Here is a 22,774-nt window from a genome sequence, read left to right as displayed (position 1 = left end):
TGGTACCTGCAGCTCAGCGCGGCGTGTAGGTTAAAAGTTTTATTTTCATATATATTTTTTTATTCTTTTCCTCATAATTTGGGAGGACTCGTGGAAAAAGAGAGAGAGAGAGAGAAACAGCGATATACGGGGCAATCTTCACGAATTCTAGCCTATTACGATGCGTTGTAAAGTTGAGCGGCGAATTTAGGGACGGTTCAAAGGTTATGGAGACTGGAAGAACTGAGTAAAATGTACCGCGCATGCATCACGAACGTTTATTTAACCCATGCATGTGATACGAATGTTACTTCCATCAAGGATTTTATTCATCTACTGTCCTGATAGCTCCATAAGTTGTGAGAAAGAGACTCGTAGTTTTTCCAATCGAATCGATATATATTATAGATAACTACGTTCGTTTGCTGCGAACTCTCGTGCGATGATTGATTAATTGGTGTTAATTACACTTTAACCAATTATGTTGGCCGCCCAAAATTAACACCGCACTTATTATATCGGTATTGCAATTTATTTCGTCGACGCGTAAAAATTATGATGATATGTATTCTTTGAGAAATATGGATCAGGTTCTTTTTGAAATAGTAATGAAATTCAGTTTACGGTTGCCAGATAAATGATTGAATCGAAATGAGCGTTCAATTATCACTACGTCAAGTTTCCAATTATCATTCGAAGCACTGCAGAATGACGAAAACGTGAGAATTGTAATCAAGGCCCGATTACCGCCGTCTCCGTGTAGAGCAGAATTCTCTTTGACAAAATCACCGTGCTGTCGGACTCGTGGATATTACATCGCGGCATCACTCGGCATCAGATTCCAGACAATTCGAGAAGCAACACGGACCTCATTCGCGGCTAACTGTACGGCATGCGATCGCATATGAGAATTGATCAGAGAGTTACATGCACGGAATTTGATATCCCTAATGAAATTCCGCGATCGAGAAACCTGCAATCGCAGAGCGAACGGTCCAACTTTTCTACAAATCGAATGGCGCAGCAGCAGAATGCAACTGAAATTCGTGATAATCCGAACTTGAAGTTGAACAACATTGCCACTATAGGAGAAACGCGAATTTCAATTAACCATATAAGCCACTTCCGGCTGCAGGGGGAGCCCAAGTGCGGAGTTATTAAATTATTAGGCAGAGCTTCAACTTACGTAAGTCGATGCAGCGAGTCTTGGGAATTAGAGAAGTTTCGTTGCAAGTTTGTCGATACAAGCTGTGCAGTAAAGTGGAGAAGTGAAGGTGAAGCCGATAGCTAAGAACTTGTTGTCTTCAGCCCAGGGCTAATTTGTAACGCGAGGCGATTTAACGAGTCTTCAAGCTGTTTTGAATAAAATTTTGTTGAATTGCCTACGATTTCCGAAGTTCGCATTTGCGGAATTTTTTTTTTTTTATAGCAACACACCGAATTCTCAATATTCAAAAGCAGGGCATATACGGTGTGAAATACGCGTTACAGATGAACCTGTCATCGGCACTGCGTGAAGTGTGAACTCTGTCGAAACTCATCGGTGTGTTTTACCGATTTCTTTTTTCACCCGACTGTTTCAGCAGACGAAAATTCTTTTTCACGTTCTGTCAATTTCGTCTTTGTCAGCTTTTTCCCGATTTCATTACGCTCCGCTTGTGTGCGCTTTTGTGGCTGCGACGAACCTTTGAGAGCTCCGGCGATTCGTCAGTGGCGTTGCTTCGAACCGCAGAAATATACGTTGAAAATTCTGTCTCGCTTAATAATGAATTTTCGAAACATTATAACGCAGACTTCAAGTTGTTGCATTTGAATGCCGTTAGTTACCAAGTTCCTAAACGAGGGGCGCCGTACTTTTCGCCAGCAACCGGTTGCAGAGCTTTTGAAACTAATTTTCCAAAGACTCGCTGAAAGAAGCTATTGCTTCCTTATTCCCGCCAACTTCTCTGCATCGCCTTTATTACAGTCCGAAGAAGAAGAAGAACTTTTCAGAGGTTTGAATAAACACCTCTCGGGCTTGAATGTATCCGGCTGCCATCTCGGCAGAAAAGTTCCGCAACAAGATCTCGCATTGTAATTCTCTCCTCGGTGCATCGTTTCGACCGCGGGGCGGTAATAAAGGTTTGGTACGTCAACCCGAATAGATCATCGGTATTTTGATGCGGATGGAAAGCCCGTGGCGAGTTTCAGTCCGGTAGTTTCCCCTCGGAAGAAAAGTGGACGGTCAAAAGTTGTTGTTCCAAGCTGTTGGGACGCAATTACCGATCTATACGCCTATCCGTATAATAACGCTAGGCTAACACTGCGTGGCGTCGACGGGAGAGCAAAGAAGCAAACAGTGCGTCCGTTTGATAAACAAATTACCATCCATCAACGCTGGTTAAACGAAGCGCGACGTCGTCTGACGTACCTACCGTCGCGTCGTATCAGAAGGGTGGAATATAATTAAGCTCCAGCACGCGAGTCGCCGAAAAGCCAAACGCTTAAGCTCCGCGAACCGTCAGGCTCAAAGACTCGGATTCGTCGTCGCGAAACGGAAAGAAGAATATTGCTCGGGGATATATCGAGTCCGTTGACGACTTTCGCCGCGACGATGCCGAGGTGCAGGAAACAGATCTCGAACGAGCAGTAACTACTCCATAAACCGGATCTAAGCCGGGTAAGAGATAGGACGGAAATGGCGACCTGCGTTATCTGCCGAGCTAATTGGTTTCCGCGAGCCAGTGTCGGGCACAATGCCCGCTACAACGAACGCTTGCCTCGAGTCCAAATTGCCTGCATTAGAGATCGCTCTCCAGGTACCTACCGACCTTCGACGTCAAATCGAATCTCTTCTCCCTCCCTGTCTATCAAGGTGTCTATGTACGTACCTGCATACTCTTGCTAAAACGTTCGGTACCGCGTCTGGTCTCCTCCCCCAACGCAACGCTCGCAATTCGATTTTCTGTACTACAGGGAGGTTTTATCACTTTGAGTGGATTGTACGTGTTTTAATTTCTCATTTTATGGTTCTTCGTCGAATGTTTTTCGCTTTATATTTGTAGAAACAACAAAGTCCACGGAACGGGAGTCTGCTCTCCAACTCACCACTCAGCGCCGGGATATTATAAGCTACCGAAGTCACGGATCAAGTTTGTACCGACATTTCTGAAAAGATCTGACTTGAGATCTGAGATATCTTTTCAGCAATTGGAGTATACGACTGAAATCTATGGAAAACTCTCTATGAAAAAAATAATAATAAGAACCCACAAAAAAGGGTATTATACATATATCGTATACAGTGATTATAACGGACAAACGGTTTCAGAGTGGAAACTTTAAAAGAGTACCGGTTGGCTGAGACGTATTCTCACTTTCGTTCGCTTCTTAACGAACTGGTAAAGATTTTTTGCGCACCTAAAATATCGAAACTTCCAATGACGGGGAGTTTTTAAATATTCGAACGACCTCGCCTCGAGGTAAATCGTAGTGACTGGAGAATTCGAGGTCAACGTGTCTGTGGAAATTTGCAGGGTCGTCGCTCGGGTATCAATTCTCGCAAGGTCCAAATTGCCGCACCGTTCCACCCTTTGGGGGGGGGGGGGGGGAGGAGTCGACGCTCCAGGCGCGATATCCTCGGACCTCCATCTCTGGCGAGTAACCCTAAATCACCCAAGCGGTACGTACGGGTTACAGGGCCAGTATAAACGTGAGGCTTCAACCCCTCCTCGAAGGGCGAAAAGGGGTGGACGGTGACTGCGGCAGCCAGTGAAGGCTTACTGCGCAGAGCGTTATTCAAACGAGCGTTATTCCGTGAGCGGAGGCAGTGTGGAAACCTCGACGAGTCTCCGTTGACCCGTTCGTTACCTTTGCTATGAGTGTATATAGTGCCGGAGGTACGCCGGAGTCGGCATTGCTCCCTGGTTATACACTTTTCATTCCTCCCTGAAGCGTTATTCTTTTGTTGAAACGCTGCAGACGCAGTGGAATACCGGGAACCAAAGTACCCTCAAGTTCGCAATTCTTCGACTTCCGGCTAAGCGTTAATTTCCAGCCTTATACTACCGGGGGACTGTATTAATTACGAGCTCTGCCTACTAATGATATCGCGCTACTCGCAAAACTTCCAAAACACGGTGGATTAAACCGCCAACATGTCGGCGAGCTGAACCGATGTTTGTTTGGACATGAAATCTCTTGCTGCAATTATCACGAATTTCAGTTGTATACGAAAATTCATCTAGTGGGTATAAAAAGCTTCTTCGTTGTCCCGCACGATTTACTAACCCGAGCGACTTTATCCACGTAAATCGTGTTTCCTGTACCGATACCTTTTCGGGGTAGTTCAATGCTAATACCGGCGGTATAATAAAGTGGCGAACGAAAGAGAAAAGGAGAAAGAGGAATGGAAGGAAAGTGAAAGTGAAGAAGCGTCGGCGCAGAGAAGCTATCATTTACCAAACGGACTTTGACTAAAACGACCGCACTGCCATTTATTCGACCACCTCTTTCCCCGCTCCCTCTCTTTGACCAACGGCATGATACATGCACTCTTTATCTCACGGATGCTGCGCCGTCGATGTTCCAAAGTCCCCGGGGACTACATCCATTTATCCACGCCACCGGATCCGCGGCATTAAAACTGACCGGGGCCCACCCATCCAGTCAGTCTAGAAGCGAGAGAGGCGCTTCTTCTGGGCCTCGTCGACCACCCCGCAGTCACGCGCGCTCTGAATAGGGTATATTCGGGGTTTGTTTAGACGACCAACTCCCGGATATTCACCGTTTCATTTATCTTACTCGAGAGATTCCGGCCTGAGGGGAGTTCCTCTCGCTCACCGATCCCATCCCTCTTCGTGGTCGGTACGTGTATCTTTTTATACCCATATACCGAGAGTAATATTAGCTCTCGGTGTAAGCGATCTACACTCAAAAGTTTCCACTTTTACTCAAAGAAATATTAGATAATTAATGAGTACGCAGGCGGCGGGGGGTGCAGATCGGACCATCTAGAATTGTACCTATTTCTGGCAGTTTTTTTTTTTTTTTTTTTTAAGAAAATGAAAACACGTAGAGCAATTAAAGTTTGAGGACTTAGTTATGTGTATTTAGTTTCAAGAAGATTTTGGAATTTTTTCATTGAAATTAATAACAAAGTGGTGACATGGCGTATATAAGTAGCGAACGACCACGTTTTCAATCCGGTGGCGCAGATCTCTCAGTCAATTTTTATCCGATTAAATTCAAATATTGACACTATCTTTAAAACTTGTTTGTGGAATCGAGCTCGTGGCTAAATTTTTAAACTTCTTGTTCACGATCGTATGGATTTGATATTTTTTTTTGTTTATCATTAGGGTTACGAGCTCGAACCCGAAAAGGTGTTTCTTGCTCAAAATTTGTTTTCTATCCGTCACAAGTTGGACAGTGATGTCAGGAGATGCGCCACCGCAAAAGCTCTCGAGTTCGGAGTAGTTCGTTACTTATATGCGTCATGCCGCCAGTTTGTTATTAATTTCAATTAAAAAAAAATTGTAAAATGTTATTAAAACTAAAAATAACAAAGCCCGTAAACTGGCATTACGAATCTTTCCTTTCTACGGGGTCCTATAGAGACGGTTAACTAAAAGTACCGTAGATCCTAAGGAACAGGGTAACAAAGGTGATTAGATTTTTTTATTCCAACGGAACTATTATTATTATTGTAGGTCAGAACTTCGTTCGTAAAGGTCCCAAGTTACTTTGAAATTTGTTTAATATGTTTAGGTACGATATCGAAATCGTGATTATTATTGGCGAAACCTTCTCTTACGGTGGTACGCCATGCGTATAACGCGGCCTGTGCCGAAACATGCGAATGCGCGTTCACTGGGTATCTGGCTAATTGTAAGTATGTAGAGATACATTCGCCGGTTGAGTGAACACCCTATAAATTACGTTTGCTGGAAACTCGGCTGTTCCTCCGCAATGGTCTGGACCGACGCACCTTCCTATGTGCTTTGCTATTAACAAACATCCTGCAGTTTGCGTCCGACTTGGAAGATAAATAATCCTCACATTTGTCTGCACATTTATATCGTACCTTGTTCGCTTCGATTCGGCAGGCGTGGAAAATTTTGCGCTCTTCCTCGAGCAGCTCTGAAGTTTGGATCGTTATTCGGGGGACAAACCTCAAATCGATCGGATATTTAGAGCGAACTGTGCTAGAATACAACAGCGATAAAATCGTTCGATTGGTATGCGGATATGTGAAGCCATGGGTACTTGACTACGTAGCGAACAAGTCGAATCAATTCGATTGATTTGAATATTATTCACCAATAAAACATCGAAGACGAAAGAAATGACCTCTCATACTCGGCCAAGGAGTTGCCAACATATATGATTGATGAAATGATCGTTATATTTCTTTTGAGATCACGGGCAACGATTTTCCCTCGATATCTTTCGCACACTACAACTGTGAAATGTTTTTACAAAACACGTGCAATGTGAAAAAGTAATTTTTTGAATCAGTTGGCCCCACTTTTCCAGTGTACTATAAAATCAGTTCACTATTCAATAATGCAGGTCCGTCATATAAATCTCACCGACCGTATCTAGTGACATATGTTTCAGGTGCTGCATTATATTTGATCACAATTGATCAATGAATATTTCAGACTGATCTATATTGGGATAGTAGAGTATTTCACCGATAATCTAAATCGTATATTATATACAAAACTTGCAGACGTGACGTTCATTCTGTACAAGGCTATGATACGAACACTGTGATAATCAGGTTCTTCGGCAATTAGAAAATGCTGGTCTTTTATATACTGAAAAAAAATATGGCCTTTCCACTTGGCTTACGCTTGAAGCAAGTGAACAAGTACTTGAATAACGAAATTGTTGGAACAGTTGTTGAGCTTGCGAAGGGTCGACTACACGGTAAACAAATTTGTGAAATGTCCCTTCCGCTACAAAACACTAGCAAGTATATAAAGGTATCGTATAGGGACGGTAATGCCCGTCTGCTTCAATATTCTATAGGTTCTCGAAATGTACCTAATTTCACTTTCACTTATAATTGGACGAGAATACTTGGCATCAATTCACAGGGGTCGAAAATCCTCGTTTGACTGCCAAAATCACAGCGATGATAATCGCTTGTATAAGCACGAATATGATTGTATCGCAACTCTCCGACTGCTTGGGGATGAAAACTGAGTGTGTAGTTAATCCTGATTGACGTCTAAATTATACGGCACGTGAAGGTGTACGGGTATAAAGGTTTGTTTCCCCCATTCCGCGTGTAGTTTCGCACTGAATTCGCAACCTACGTGCAATTCAATTTCGAGTGGTTTAGTTTCTGAAATTGGAAAATCAAAGGGTGTTACATGGTTCACCTAAGTCCCGCAAGGACCGAGGCTCACATCCACCTCTTACGTATCGCTATTACCAACGCGATGCCTCATCCTAGTCAAATATAATTAGCATCATTATCGTAATTGGGTCAGTTAACTTGCGCCAAGCCATTTTTGTAGTCGGCAGCTCGGAAGCTGACTTCACCATGTCTCGTAATGTAATTTGTAGATCGTTACTGGTTTGCTATTCAAGGAAAGTCATGCTCGTTTTTCTCTCCTGACTATTATACGCGTCCAGCAGTAAAATGCAGCGAATACAATTTAATTGCAACGGAGTTTCTCCTCTTTCCTGTTACAGGTGCTCCACATAATTAATGAAGTCCTCGAACCGGTACGATCCAACCCGACAGCTCAGCCGATTTATAATCCAGATGCCCTCCAGTTCCTGAACCAGAGTGAGAATCTAAACTTGGGACAGCATCGTATACGGTAAGTTTACAATATAATTCAGTTCTACGAAGCGAGTTGGTTCTTATTCGATTGACAATACGCGTAAAGAAATTTCATTTGATAAACTTCTAAGCTGCGTTGACTGCAAAACATTTCGATGAGTAACAAAACAGGGTTCTAAATTACGTCACAGAATGCAGTTCGCTTACATATAACCTTAATTATCGATGACAAGGCCGAGCCTTTTTTACTGACGCTTCACTCGCCTCCTCTTCAGAGTGTTGCGAGTTAAGCGAAACGGGTAAAGATACATCCCTCTTCGTACAGCCAAAGTAACATTCATTCTTGGGATTGAGTTCTTGCGAGAACGGCACACCGGGATCAAAATAAGAGAAGGACGTGGCTTTGTGTTCTCTTAAGCTGTTGCGGCTATCAGGACCGCGCAAAGAGCGGGTGTCAGTGGTTGCGAACGTAACCGCAGACGATCGCTGCCGACCGATTGCGTTTCTCAGCACTTGGAACTTGCTGTCTAAATCCCTTGAGATGAAGAGAGAACGAGAGAGAGGGAGAGGGTGGGAGAAAAAGACAGCATGTGGTTTCTTCGAGTGTAAAGTTTCTTGAGTGAAGAAACAGGAGCAGTCTGTTCTGGGTTTCGGACTTGAACCCCGCGACACGTGAATTATGGGGGAACGTGAAAGGTGAAAGTTATTTCTGGTCATCAAAAATTCAGCCCCTCTTCTTGGAAGGTGCTTCTCACTTTTCACTCTCCGCTTTGATCGCCTACGCGTAACCAAACCAAAATCAGCTCAGACTGAAATATTTTCATAAAACTTTCACCTCTCGTTTTCTGCCGCACAGAGAACCGATGGTATAATGCCTTGTCACCAGTCCGTGCTTTTTCTCGTTTGCAACAAGTGTAGGCAGAGGAAAAAAGCGGAAGCATCAGGTTCGAGTACGTTTCAATTGGAGTTGAACCGATGGATGTAGTTACGTATAGCACGTGGTGCACGGACATTTGGTTCTGCAAGTTTCTCGTTCCATTTAAAGTCCCAGGGTTGCACTACCTGTGAAACAAAGGCAACAGACCGGGTTTGAAAGTTTGAAACAAGTAATTTGTTTCCACTGTGAAAGAAAGTCTCTCTCCTGAATCTCTTTCGCCACAACGGCATACTTGGGCTATGTATAAGTTATTATCCTTGAAGTTTTACGGTTTTTACGGCTTATTGACGATCCTATCTGCATTTTTTTCCCTCCACTTTTTACGGTTCCACTTTTAAGCCGCTTTTACACACAAGGTAGGCAAATTTATGGCTGTTGTAAAATAATGCAAGAAATATCCAGCAGCCCGGGGCATGGCGGGGGTAACAGAAGCTAATGCTCAAATAATACTGTAGTAGCTGCCTAAAGACTGCCCAGACTTATCTGTTTTACTCTCGGTGCGGTGGTCTGTCCCCTGTCACCTTTACTTAGCAGTTAAAGATCTAAAGTCGGAAAGACCATCCGTCCCAGTGAATTAAACCTGGAATGGACTAGCACAGGAAATCACCTCGATCCTCTTTTCGTTTTTCTTTGTGCAAAGTTTAAGATTTCTTACTTTTCGCGCTTTTTCAGGGTGCGATGCCGTGAAACGACAGCAAGCCGTAATTCAAAAGACGCTTCATCGTTTGCGAATTAAATTTGGTCCTTCAAACAATCAACAGCCGTGAGAATCGAGTTCCACCAACTTGCTTTGACCATTAATCCCGGGGTTCGCTTTCTCCTGACAAATGCTAAAGGCGCGGAAGTGCTTTCAACGGAATTAAGTGCCAGTAGTACCGGGTAGTTGGCATTACTTTGAAAGAGGAGAGATGTGGTGAAGAGGGTCATTTTAGAAGCATCAGGGGAAAACCATACGGGATGGGCTGCCTAGGCCAAGGGAGGAAAGAGCGGATTGAGTTATATACGAGTTGACGCTCCACCGGAGAATAGTAACTTTGAATTATTGCCCACCTATATTATACACAGGCGAAGAATCGCGTCGTCTGCATTCGCGAACAATCCGATAATCTTACTAACAAGTAAACTGTGCGACTCCGTTTTTCCTCACTCGCTTCCCTTCTCACTTTACAGATCGTGAAAATTCACGCATCAGCCTCATGTCAGTTGTTGAAACGGTGAAAGGAGTGGGGGTCAAAATTTCGAAATTTTCAACATCAGAATTTTAAACCAACGAATGATCAGCGTACCGAAGTTGGGATTTTCGATAAATCACTCGGTAGAATAACTGTTTTCCCGAAAGTTCGTTTAACGGTACGCTCGATTATCTGCAAAAGTATTTTCAGAACAGTCGGCATTTCGAATGACCGAAGCACAGAATGTGGAGATACAGAAAAATGAAAGTTCCGAAATTAAAAATTGAGAGCGATGATACTTCGAGCAGCCGCATAACCGAAAAAATTAGTTGTCGACAATAAAGTTCAGAAGAAGTAAAATTACGCTGAGCAATATTTAGAAGGGCCAGAAAGCCAAAAAACCGCAATACGCATGTAATAGTTATATAGACTTACGCCGTTTTATCATCTTTTTATATTTAGGGTCTTTAGACGTTTCTAACTGTCGATAATTTAATTTTCGGGATTTCGTTCCGTCGACTTTTTGGTCTTTCACATTTTTGTACCCCACCCCATTCGTGCTGAGAACATCGTCAATGCACGTACTCGAAATCCAGATATATAGACAGTAGACAAATTAATGAAAGATCAATAAATCTTAATTTGCCAACCCTTTGAGTGGAACATGAGTTTGAATTGTCAAGGTATCGTGCTTACGATGCGAGATAATTAATATCTATCATTATCCGTGAGCCACTCCAAGCTTCAACAAACAGCTTTGAAGCAACATGGTACAAGTACCGCGTGTCAGCGATCATTTACAATGACGTGAAAGAAAATAGATGGCAAGCTAACAAAACGGTAGCGTTATTTAGTACTGCAACTCTTCAGCTGAGGTAAAATGATAACACGCAAATAAATCTTGTCGGATTGCATGAAAAAGTAATTTCCATGATACGTAAAATGTGGTGAAGGTAGTTCAGAGTGTCTACAAAGCCCTCAGAAAATTCCGTTGAAATATCTGTTCAGCCTTATCATCGTAAATAAAACAAACTTTACGTCTCTTACGTCAGCCGTACATAAACGTATGAAAACCTGGCGATAAAATAAATTTTACGCCCTCTTCAAGCAGCCGTGGTTTCATATTTTCATACTTAATTTTAATCACTGGTCAAAATTCTTGTTCAACACATTTTTGCGGTAGTAAATTATTGATCGATCTAAAGCCGTGCGATTCGATTTCATCAAAGCTCCGAATGTAGCTAGCCTCATTTTTTCAAAAGCTCATCAATACATAAGTTTTTCTTTAAGTAACCACCAATACACTTTAAAGGGGGAAAACAAATTCCTCATTCAATTCAACGTGGCGATAAGGTATCGGTACAATAAAGCAGCAGGAGACGTGATTTTGAACAACCCTCAATATTCCGTAAATACGTGGCGGTAAATTGTTAATTGACCAGTGTTACTCGGCTGAATATTTGTCCGATCGCGTGATGATTAAAACTTGTTTACTACAGTGGTTAAGATCCGTATTACCTGTGCTTATGGATATGATAGACCACCTATGATATGGCAATGGGTTTACAAGCACGGAAATTGTTAATAAAAAAGTAAAGTGTAGAACTACACCCATTCATTTGAAGGGAAAAAATTGGGAGAATAGTTCATCAAGCAACGTCGTTTGTGAAATGAAGATTGAAAGTAGAATAATAGGTTTCGACGTCGTTGCGAGGAACTGATAGAGATTAATTAAATCTATACACTCGTTCATCTTTGGAAATAACACGCCTTCTTTTATTTCACGTTACAGCTATTTCCGCCAACGAGTTCATCTGATGCACAAGGAGGAGGTATTCAAAGCTGCCGGACAATACACCTTCTTCATCCCGGTTGATGAGGGCTTCAAGGTAAGCCGCTTAACGGAATTCAGTCAGTCATTTTCGCCATCGGGAAATCTTCCAAAGTTCGATACTTTGAACGTAACGCTAATAATCCTGCCACGAGAATATCCTTCGGACTTCCCATAGACGGAAGGTCTCCTGCGCCTTAACCTCACCTCGTCCAAGTCTCTTCGTAACCCCTTTAACGAAGTTAGATTTTTTTAATTTCCACGGTGTTTCGACAACGTCTTACGTTACACTCAAAGTCCCGCGCCAATATTTCCTTGGTATTTGTGTGAACGAACTTTAAACCTCGATACAAATTAATCACAAACGATTAGACCGCGAAAGCTTCTTCATTGAATCGGATCCGGAACTCACGGTTTGCACATAGGGCAGGACAGACCTACTTTTTTCAGAGTAAATTATCTCGAAACGATATCGTCGAAGGGCGTAACTATATGAGGGAGTGACGACCTTTGTCAAACGAAAACTTTCTTACCCTCAAAATTTCTTCACAATGGGAAATGTTTGTCCAGTGTAATGTTTTTCTTTTTTGTCTTCTTCTTCGCATAATGTGATTTGCTTGTCCTGCTCTTCAAATTCTCATACACGAACGCATTCGTAACTCGTTCCGTAAATGAAAAGGTTGCTGAATTCGAGACTCAAGTCTTTTTCTGCGATTTCTACATATGCTATTTACATACCGAAACTCACTACGCAAGCAAGTTTAGCTGCATTCACGTGCGTTAGTTGCCCATAGATGAAGATGAGGGATCCTTACGTGTGTAGTAGAATGCGAGCTCGTTCTTGCTTTTCGTCTTTTATTTGGAACCCTTGTAAAGTCAGGTGACTAGACTCAACGCCGAGGCAACGAACCATGATCGTGGTTCGTTTCACTCTTCTGCGACTCTCTAACACTTCAGACTCGGCTTTCCGCTCATTTTCAATCTCCTATTTCATGAAATTGTTTCTGTCAGACTGAATGCAAACGGACATCACGTTCTGTCTCTGAGAATTGGGTATCTGCGTGAAAAAATTTCATGCACGTAAAAATAATTAGGTCATATTCTTTCTTTCTTTGATTAAACGAAAATTGACTAAAATTCGGAAGGTCTGAAACTACAACAATATGACGCCACCCATGCTGAGGTATACGTATACATTACGAAATCAGTGAAATCATACATCATACATCATGTACCATACGTAGTATTAAAGTTCGAAACCAACCTTTGGATTTTCGGATGTCGGATGTTGAGTAAGTGACGTCAGCCAAAATTTTTTTCTCTCTGACGTCATCGATCTATAGTACCTAATCAGCTAGCCGAATGCCTCAGTCTGGAAACAACCGCGCAGTAGAGCGGACGTTTGAGAATCGCGCTCCCGGTCCGCTTCCTGGTACAACTCGACTTCCAGAACAAGCGCCCCGTAGTTTCTACGCTCCAGATCCGCTACCTGGTGAAACTCGACTTCCAGGACAAGCGCTCGGTAGATTCTGCGCTCAAGGTCCTCTACCTGGGAGAAACTGGACTTCAGGCACAAGCGATCCGTGGTTTCTGCGCTCCAGGTCCTTGACCTGGTGAAACTCTACTTCAGGGACAAGCACTCCGTAGTTCTGGCTGTCCAGGTCCTTGACCTGGTGACTTTTGACCTTCAGGACTAATTTTCTGTAGTTATGGCTGTCCAGGTCCTCCGCCTGGTGGATCTCGTCTTCCCGGACTCGCGCTCCGTAGTTTCTGCGCTCCAGGTCATCTACCTGGAGAAACTGGACTTCCAGGACAAGCGCTCCGTAGTTCCTGCGCTCAAGGTCCTTTACCTGATGAATTTCAACTTCCTGGAACAGCGCTCTGTAGTTACTGCGCTTCAAGTCCTCGACCTGGCGAAACTCGACTTCAGGGACAAGCACTCCGTAGTTCTAGCTGTCCAGGTCCTTGACCTCGTGTCCTTTAACCTTCAGGACTAATTTTCTGTAGTTATGGCTGTCCAAGTCCTCCACCTGGTGCATCTCAACTTCCAGGACTCGCGCTCCGTAGTTTCTGCGCTCCAGGTCCTCTACCTGGAGAAACCGGACTTCCAGGACGAGCGCTCCGTAGTTCCTGCGCTCCAGGTCCCTTACCTGGTTAATTTCGCCCTCCAGGACCAGCGCTCCGTAGTTCTTGCGCAGTGCAGTGAGCAGTGAGGGCGTGAGGTATCTCATTAATTTCGTATCATCTGGTAAAACACTGACAACGAGTAAGCGAGCGCACGAGCACAAAAACCAGCTGCACTAGGCATCCGACCTAGTTTTTACAGCTAGTTTAATATTAATTTCAAAGTCTTACCGTGCAGTAGGTCTGACAGTGCTCAATTGGAAAAGGGTTGCAGTTTCCTAAAGAAAATAAAACGAGTCTTCATCTTGTAGCTTTACCGTGACGATAGCGAGTAGGAAGATTCGTTCCTCTCGTCGCGTCATTTGTTCCGTCAACAAAGTTCTCGGAGTTGTACGCGAACCAGAAATATAAGTGGCAAGTCAGTGTATAATTAATATATATTGTCGTTTCAGTCGGGATGATCAAACATTTGTTCTTATAGCTAGAGGGATGAAAGTTCACAAAATGTTTGTTGAGCGGCAGCGTTTCCTTCAGATGTTGGCTACAGTTAAATACGTATATTTGACTCTGATTCGTGCAAGATGCAACGGACTTAGTGAATGAGGAAATTAAACGGCAGGCGAGCTTATTTTCGTCGAATTGTTCATTCACTGAGGCACAAGGAATACCAAATTGAAATTGCCTATTTGTCCTCAAATATTTACACACATCTGTTTTTGATCTGCAAAGAGATAAACATTGCGCTCGGTAATATTCCCACTTTGTCACCGAACCAAGTCACGATTTTCTTGTACGCCGAGTGGGTCCTTAAATTTTTTCCAAGCTTATACCTTCAGTTCTTTGTTATGTACAAAGGAAAAATGACGGCATCTGGAAGCTTTCCATATATTCTCGGCTTTTCGGCTTTGCTACAATTTTCAGGCTCAGAATATATATTCAGGCATATTTCTTAAGGGCGGGGTTGCAAACGGCTACCGTTTGAAAAAAAAAAGTTGCAAAAACTGAGCCTCCCTTAAACTTACTTCTAGGGTCTAAGCTTTATTCTTAGTATCAACTGATAGAAATTGAATTTATTATTTCAGCCGGCTACTCGATCTGGTAAAATCGACCAGAAAGTTATCGACGGTCATGTAATCTCTGGTCACGCGCTCTTCACAGCGCCTACTCCGAACGATAAGGACTACAAGACGCTCGCCTTCACTGACAACATAAAAGTCACCGTCAGTTTCCTCACCGAAAATGACGGCAAGGATACAAGAAGTACGTAATCATAGTTAGACACACTTTTTTAAAAGATGAACAAGACGTGAGTGCAAATACTTAATTCCCAACTCCATTTCAAAGTCTTTGAACTCATCGGATTATAATCGGAAGCAACTTTGTGTGGGGCAATATTATAATGTCAACGACTGAAATGCGAAACTCGTTGTAAAGTTAAAGGAATAGATGCGACATAAAGTATGATCCGTGTTAGACAGTTTGGAAAACTTTGAAAAGGATTGTAAGCTTGAGTTAAACCAGAATATGTCAAAGCTATTTTTCAAAGATACTTGTTACTGCAGCTGCAGTTGATTACCCTTTGAAGTAAGATTTTATATATTATCAAAGTCAGGATCTGCGAGACGTTGTTCTTCAAAGTTGCGGTTGAGGTGAAACCACCTTGCTTTGAGAAATTTATCCAAGTTTCCAAACTTTGTGGACTGAAATTAATGGCGAAAGAAATTTTTGGAAGATCGAAAAGTTAACAGCTCATCCGACGGAAGCGTCTTTTCCACACAATTGTGTTGATCACTTGATGTTTGAAAATTCAAGGAACGGTTCACGTGATCAATATTCAGAGATGGTGAAATTCAAGTGATTTTATCTCATTCCCAAGTTTTTCAAGTGTCGAACGTTTCATTCTATGTCTGCATATTCACGTTTCGTACAGATAATCTCAGGAACTTGAAACAGAGCAGCACAAGACCATTACTTATTGTTGGGCAACGCTAATTGGCAAACATTTCAGCCTACATCAAGTCGAACACATTGGTTGGGGACAACACCCATGCAACCGGAGTCGTCCTGGCCGAAATCGTAAAGGCAAATATTCCAGTAAAGAACGGAGTCGTCCACCTGATTCAGCGACCTTTGATGGTCGTGGACACGACGGTTACGCAGTTTCTTCAGGTATGAGACCAATCAATATTTCCTACTAATCGATGCGTTGACTAACTTCAAATTATTCTCTCCGATCGTTTTAATCACAGAGCGCATCTCATCCATCCGAAATCTACCCCATCGTTTATTGGAATCGAACCCTTAGCAGAATGTCCGTCCAACTATATACCCCTCTGATCCGATTTCCTGTCGACATAACTCGCAGAATTCACGATCAACGAATCACAGACTTAAGCTGACCTTTTCGAAACTCCGTAAAATAGCGCAAGTACTCAAAGTTGTGAGAATCTGATCCGAGTTATCTCAACTCGCACCTTTTCCGCATTCCCAAGACCAGCAGCACTCTTGCCGAGCAAGTTTGACGCGCTTTGAGTCTGCAGGGAGAAAGTCCCTCGTAGAAAATGATGGCTCCTTATTGTCAAGAGCGTTTTCCCTGGGCCTGTTTGATACCTATGAAAGCTTTTAGACCCAACTTCGCACGGGTGTTCCTAGAAGTTGTTCGCCGACAGGAGGTAGGGGGCGGATGAGAGCTATGGACCAACGAGTTAGGGTTATATTGGGTTAATGGAGTGCCCTTCTGGCCGGAGCAGCCGAGTCCTTCGAGTCCTCGGAGTCCTGAGAGGAGTCGGAGTTTTCCTGGCCGAACGAATACCGCGGTTCCGAACCTTCTCCAGCCACTTGGACATCTGCGGTGACACTTGGGGTATCTGAGAATTAGTCGCGGTGTCGTCCATCCGCCGCGACGACTACTTGATTGATATTTTCTTTGCAGGGTACTTTCTTTTATCGGTTTCGGGATAATAAAACACAGGTATACCTCTGTTCCCGTGACAAATCGAATCTATGGAACTGGAAGCATCCGACATTCCAACGGTTGTTCGCGATAAAGATCACGTATTTACACTGTGAAAAGTGGTTGTGTGAAAATCGAACAAAATTATCCACTCTGGACTACGGTAGAACAATTTTTGTAATCGATTCGAAAATTTGAAATATCAGATACAGCGTTAGATTATTACCAAATTATACGTGTACGAAGGGATACTAAAACCGGCAGTAATTGATGCATTTCAAGATTGGAAAAAGTCATTAGATTATAGCATATTCTCAATTGTAGTGAAGTATACGTATTATAGTTTCGTTTTAATATTGTGAACTAATTGTAAGCTCGAGGCAGCAGGTAATAGTAGAGAAATAGTCTCAAGTGGCATACGAAACTCGCGCGATTATAAAATGCAAAATATACATGGACAACAAACACAAACGATCGTGAAGTCCTGGCGTCGCGGCATCGGTTTAATAACGTTGCTCGATATTTTTTCACGAATATTGTTTCAACCGCTAATTTTGTTCGACATGTGCACAAATGAACGTATTGAATCTTTAACGGGTATCCGTACAAACGGGTGCAGCTAGTTGGAAGTTGTACGTGCAATAATGATTTTAATCATCCGGGGCTTGGCTCAGGTACGTTTTACTACTTCGTCCCGGGCAGGATTTCTGTAGTGAAAACTAGTGCGCGAGAAAGAGCTGGAGGGACGTGGTTAGTGGCTCTAGTAGTATAATGCCTCTCATTAACCTCATTCATCGCACCGTAACTTGATTTTCTTCTACGCGTAACTGAGCCGTAAACCTGATTTTATGCACTCTTCGAGTTTCCGGCTTGCAACCTACTCGAACACAGAAGTTTTAACTCATGGCATTAGTTTTATCATACTTCACTTTCAGCACCGCTAGTGCTCCGGGTAATCCTTCAACATCTTCGACTACTCGCAGACATAATTGCTAGGTGATGCAATATTCGCATTTCCATTCTTCGTCGTTTAAATTTGCAACATCCACGTCAAAAATCATTGCGTAGAAACGTAGATATCGATCCAAATTAGTTGACATAATTCTGGGATACTCTTTAGTTATATCTCACAGCAAATTAGTTGTTTTTGCCAAAATAAAATTACGGAAATTACGGTCAACATACTGTGTGGTTCTTTTGACCCCGGAGCGCGGTGCAAGGCTCAAAATAATTCTATTGCTCGCGTTTTTGAATGGTTGTACGATTCAGTGTTGACATAATACAAAAATTCGGAAATCATACGACTGCCCGCAGAATCATAAAAACGAAAATCCTGGGTATACGAAGTGTCGTCATGGAACTGAAGGAAGAGATCCGAGGAGGAATTGTACGTGAAAACTACACCATCAACTTTCAGTGTTGTGCGTTTAAAAAGCTGCTCGAGCATTTGGCAGACTCGTTTCGCCGTGGCTTGGAAGTATTTAAATTTTAAAAGTTTCACCACCATCACCGGCGGCTTTTCTGCCTCGAGTACCGAACGCCGCTCAAAGGATGAATTCAGTTTTGAAACAATTCAAACAATCTCCTCTCGGGGCTCCTCCTCGCCGTTTCACTCCGTGTCAATTTTTGTTTTCGCTTTTTCTTCCTCACTCCTTTTATTGTTCCGTCTCGCTGATTCTCTCACAGCTTTTTACCTCCGTCCCATCTCTATCACCGATCTTCCTCTTGCTCTTTAGCCTGGTTTGATACCAGTCATGCTTTTAGTAACAAAAACGCGCGTGCAAGAAGGCTGGAACAATCTTTTACTCGATTGGGAAAATCGATATCAGACTTTAATATCCGTAGGGAACTTGAGAGAAAAGTTATCTACATCCATTGTAACAAACAAATCTTTTTATTACGTTGAGTTTCGTTCGTTTTATACCTACGCAAACCCTGATGTATACTTACTTATAATTTTGAGTACTCTTTAGATCGAGTTTTGAAGAGGTCAAACTTTTTACTGCGATTCTTCGACAAAGATCTCTGACTTTACCCAAAACTTTTACAAATATATCAATTCCCCGATGAGAACACGAACAATCAAATTCAACGCTGACTCGTCCTTTGCGTTTTATTCAATGTTACCAAACCCGTATTGTGCTGACGTGAAAATCCCATTTCATTATTCCGCATTTCATGTGTATGTATATATTTTATACCCGACTGGAACGAACGTGAAATCGGGCGATAACAACTCACATCTTAATTGATACGTAAAAATTGTTTACATTAATTTTCAAAACGTTACTCTTCGTGTACCTTATTATACAATCTACATAAGATCTTCGGCACTTGTCGCCTTTTGTGTGCACCACTCCTCAACGACGTTTGTCGATCAAGTAACCAATTCCGCAGAAATACAAGCGCCTTCCGTACAATAAAATTACCGGCAGCAAATCGTTCGTCAACTATTACAACTGTTTAATATACTTGGCACGTAATTTAACGGCCGCCTTTACAACGATAGAGACGGGAGTGTTAATACGATTGATTGGTTACTTAGTCGCCAAAGTGTCGTGCCTCACGTGTCCACTTGTCTGTGTTTTGTGAATTTGTGAAAGCTGATATTCCGCATATAATCGCAGTGAATAGAACTGATAAAGCATGAGTGATGATTAACCAGAATTTTGCATCGGCGCCGGTTCTCTTCACTGTGAATTTGACTAATTCGTTGATTTCAGGTCCCTTTCTTATTTAACAGGTGATAATAAATGAACAGCAAAAATGGAAGACAGCATTTTTGTGTAGGAGAGCACAGTTAATCGTGTTCTGCCGTCAATGCACCGCCTCTTGTGTATATCACTGCAGATCTCTGTCTCTCTGTCTCTCTGTCTATATCTGTTCGCCTACGTAACTACATGTCTATAAACTCCATCAGCCTACACCTATCTGTAATACGTATACACACCTTTTCAACCTCTTACATACATACATATATATATATTATATGCATATATGTATACCTACGTAACACACCTTTTCGTTGAATTTCAACTTATTTACCGAGCTCTCTTCGCCACGTGCTTCACCCACTAAATTTACAACACCTTTCACGGAATTCCACTTGTCAGTGTATAACCAATGTAGAGATATATATTATATTCACCCACGTACATACGTGATTTTTTACAACCGCGTGGAATTTAAAAAACAATGGCGTAAGATTTCGAGTTTACTTTCTGATGAATGCAACGATCCAATACCCTTGTCGCGTTACGCGCCAAAGCTCTGTTCTTAATTTCACGCGGTTGAAAAATTTAACACCTTGTAGAAGACGATTCTTCATACGTCAATTTAACCATTCAAATTAAACACAAATTTAAGTAGGCTATCGAATCTCGTAGTTACTTGATAATGAAAAAGTTTTATTCTTCCACATCTTTATCACGCATACAATACACATATACCTACGTATAATTATCTTGTTTGTCGGGAATTTTACCCCAGATCAAGTAGTTTGCTTATAATCAACTCATCGAAACCCCGAACGCAATCCATTTGTAATTAATTGTGATCTCGTGTACATCGATTTTACGTAACGAGAGTGCTTTGTTGCGTAGTACGATTAAACAATAGACAAAAATGCGCTGCCCTAATTTCTAATGTCTAAATTACGGTTCAAAATTACTAATTGTCCACCTGTTTTGAACCTTGATCCGTGAATTTCGGAAATTTCGAAGCTTGAAAATAATAGAAGCGCTGAGAGCCCTGCAGTGCCCCTTTACTTTTACCGTACTTCATCTTGTCTGGAAGCCAGTTGTATTTTGTAACCATTTATATATATACCCACCAGAATCCGAGCGGAGATAGTGAGAAAAGTTTGCTAATGCCGCCAGGGTATTAGCGTCGCGGAATTGAAGCGAAATTAATTAGAAATTATAGCGGGTATCTCAGCCTCAACAGAATAGGAAGATTAGGAAGCATAGCCTACCTAATTCCAAATTCTTTCTCAAATTTTTTGCATATCTTGAACGAAACCTCGCGCGTTGGTATGAAAATTAGCGCAATCAGTGCCTCGTAATGAACTATCGCAAGAGTGATTGGTTACTGTGACGATCAATCAAATTTTAAATAACGAAAAAAATCCACTCACCACGTTCTACTGAAACTCACCGCTATTTGGAAACAAAAAAATAATTCCGCTAATTTTGATTGACTGTAACATGTCGATTTTTGTACAAGCTTTCATGCCGCGGGTAAAATATTTGGTGAAATATTTTTACTGCGTTTAATATACGACGTACGCGTGACGCGTGAAAATTTTGGCAATAGAATTCTACGAACTGCGTTGCATACGCGTCGGGTACAAGCACCGCGTATTCGCGATTGACCATGCACAAATTTGCAAGTCACTTGTGATCACATAATCGATGTACACGTGTTTATAAATATTCATTATTCGAAAGTACCGAACAATCAGGCACAATGAACCTCCTCGCTGCTCCTGCAGGCTTATAATTAAAACAAATACCGGAATAACCACACCGTAATTTTGATTCGCAAGGTGCGGCGTGGTTGTCATACTTGCGCGCAGTGTTTGCCCGTTCGTTGACTCGTACTACTGCAGAATAGCTCTCTGCAGTGCTTCTACGGATTCATTCATACGCGCGAACGCTATATTCCGGTATTTTATCAATCGTGAGTTAACTCGTTTTGTTAACACAGAAATTATTTCACATTTATAAAGCAATTAATTACTTTTTATCCCTCACCCTGCGCACCGAGGTCAAAATGACCCCGCGGCATGCTCGCCGTAATTTCCTTATGAAAAAGATCCAAAATAATCCGATTTGATCCAAGATAAATAATTAAATATCGTGAAAATCGTTGATCCATTTTTTCGCCAAAAATTCAACTTTATTCATTTGAATAAATAAATAAACCTTTTTTTATCGCGCGGTATGTCTATATTTTTTTTCTTCAATATCCGTGACTTGAAAATTACTCGTTCGATTTTCATCTCAAAATATTGTAAATTCCGATTTTTGTTTTCCATTCCGAAATTCCATTTTCCGATATTTTGTTGCTGTATGAATTTTTTATTTTTAATACTCAACATATTATTTTGCTAATATTAACCAATTTGCCTTGGGGTGTGCAGCGTGAGGGTTAAATGAGCGACGTTATGATTTAACTTTGACAAAAACCGTAGAAGTGGAAATGCACCGTCGCGTTGTAATTATTTTCTGAAAAATTGAATCCTTTAGATGAATAAAAAAAAAAAAAATAATATTTAAAGTTTCAATTAGCTATCGGCTCGCAGCTACGGTGGACAGATATCACAGGTCTATTCGTGATTCGATTTCAGCTACCACGATCTCTTATTTTTCGGTAAAGAGGTGTCTGTGTGATAACGAGCACATCTCGATTGTAATTTATTTGATGAATTTTATTATTAAATCAGTCACGCGATCGACAACGTCATTGATCGGCAGAATTAAATCAGTTTTAAAAATCCTGAATTTACATTTCTGTTCCCGGTACTTTATCTCTGAATTTAAAACATCCAAAGCAAACATTTTTCCAGTAAACAACTACGACGTGAGTGCGGATAATCATTTTCTCTCCGTTTCTGAAAATTTACTCATTCCAACCCCATAAAAACGGAACGTGACGCTCCCTTGTTTGAACAGAGATTACATATCAATTTTACGCGTAATGTAGTTCGATCTTACACTTTTCCCCGTATTGATTTTTGAACCTCTGTATATAATAGCGTATATATTTAACCCTGTACACGTCATTTATTACTGTACAACACCCTCGAAATGCGTGGGAATAATTTAATTTCGAGGAACAGATAATAATACAATTATACCCTATCTCTTTTTCTGTTCGCTTCTTATATTATGGACAACCCTGGTTTCTGGTTTCTCTGTGCAGTCTTTCAAGGTAATTTTGCAGCAGCCTTTTTCTATACATTTCGATCACTTCTTTTATCATACCATCAGCA

General features: G+C 41.8%; 2 protein-coding genes across 9 annotated transcripts in view; one reads left to right on the top strand and one right to left on the bottom strand.

The window, feature by feature from the left end:
• LOC124299502 (fasciclin-1) overlaps positions 1-22,774 on the top strand; it is a 224,666-nt gene that overhangs the window by 168,332 nt on the left and 33,560 nt on the right. For 6 of the 8 annotated variants that reach the window (XM_046752747.1, XM_046752752.1, XM_046752751.1 and 3 more), the window contains exons 4-8: positions 7,669-7,799; positions 11,664-11,760; positions 14,909-15,086; positions 15,835-15,995; positions 22,705-22,713. In XM_046752747.1, the coding sequence (XP_046608703.1) occupies positions 7,669-7,799; positions 11,664-11,760; positions 14,909-15,086; positions 15,835-15,995; positions 22,705-22,713 (576 nt within the window). The remainder of the gene's footprint in view (positions 1-7,668; positions 7,800-11,663; positions 11,761-14,908; positions 15,087-15,834; positions 15,996-22,704; positions 22,714-22,774) is intronic. The other 2 variants (XM_046752750.1, XM_046752749.1) reach the window with 1 other exon arrangement.
• Positions 13,170-14,182, bottom strand: LOC124299505 (uncharacterized). Its single transcript, XM_046752759.1, has 3 exons — positions 14,058-14,182; positions 13,688-13,947; positions 13,170-13,387 (listed from the first exon to the last, which is right to left on the bottom strand). Exons 2-3 carry the CDS (start codon positions 13,931-13,933, stop codon positions 13,238-13,240), a joined length of 396 nt encoding a protein of 131 aa, XP_046608715.1. The 5' UTR covers positions 13,934-13,947; positions 14,058-14,182; the 3' UTR covers positions 13,170-13,237.

Source organism: Neodiprion virginianus, chromosome 3 (genome assembly GCF_021901495.1).
Source record: "Neodiprion virginianus isolate iyNeoVirg1 chromosome 3, iyNeoVirg1.1, whole genome shotgun sequence".
NCBI lineage: Eukaryota > Metazoa > Arthropoda > Insecta > Hymenoptera > Diprionidae > Neodiprion > Neodiprion virginianus.
The sequence above is the reverse complement of the archived record's forward strand: the minus strand, read 5'-3'. Positions and strand labels throughout refer to the sequence as shown.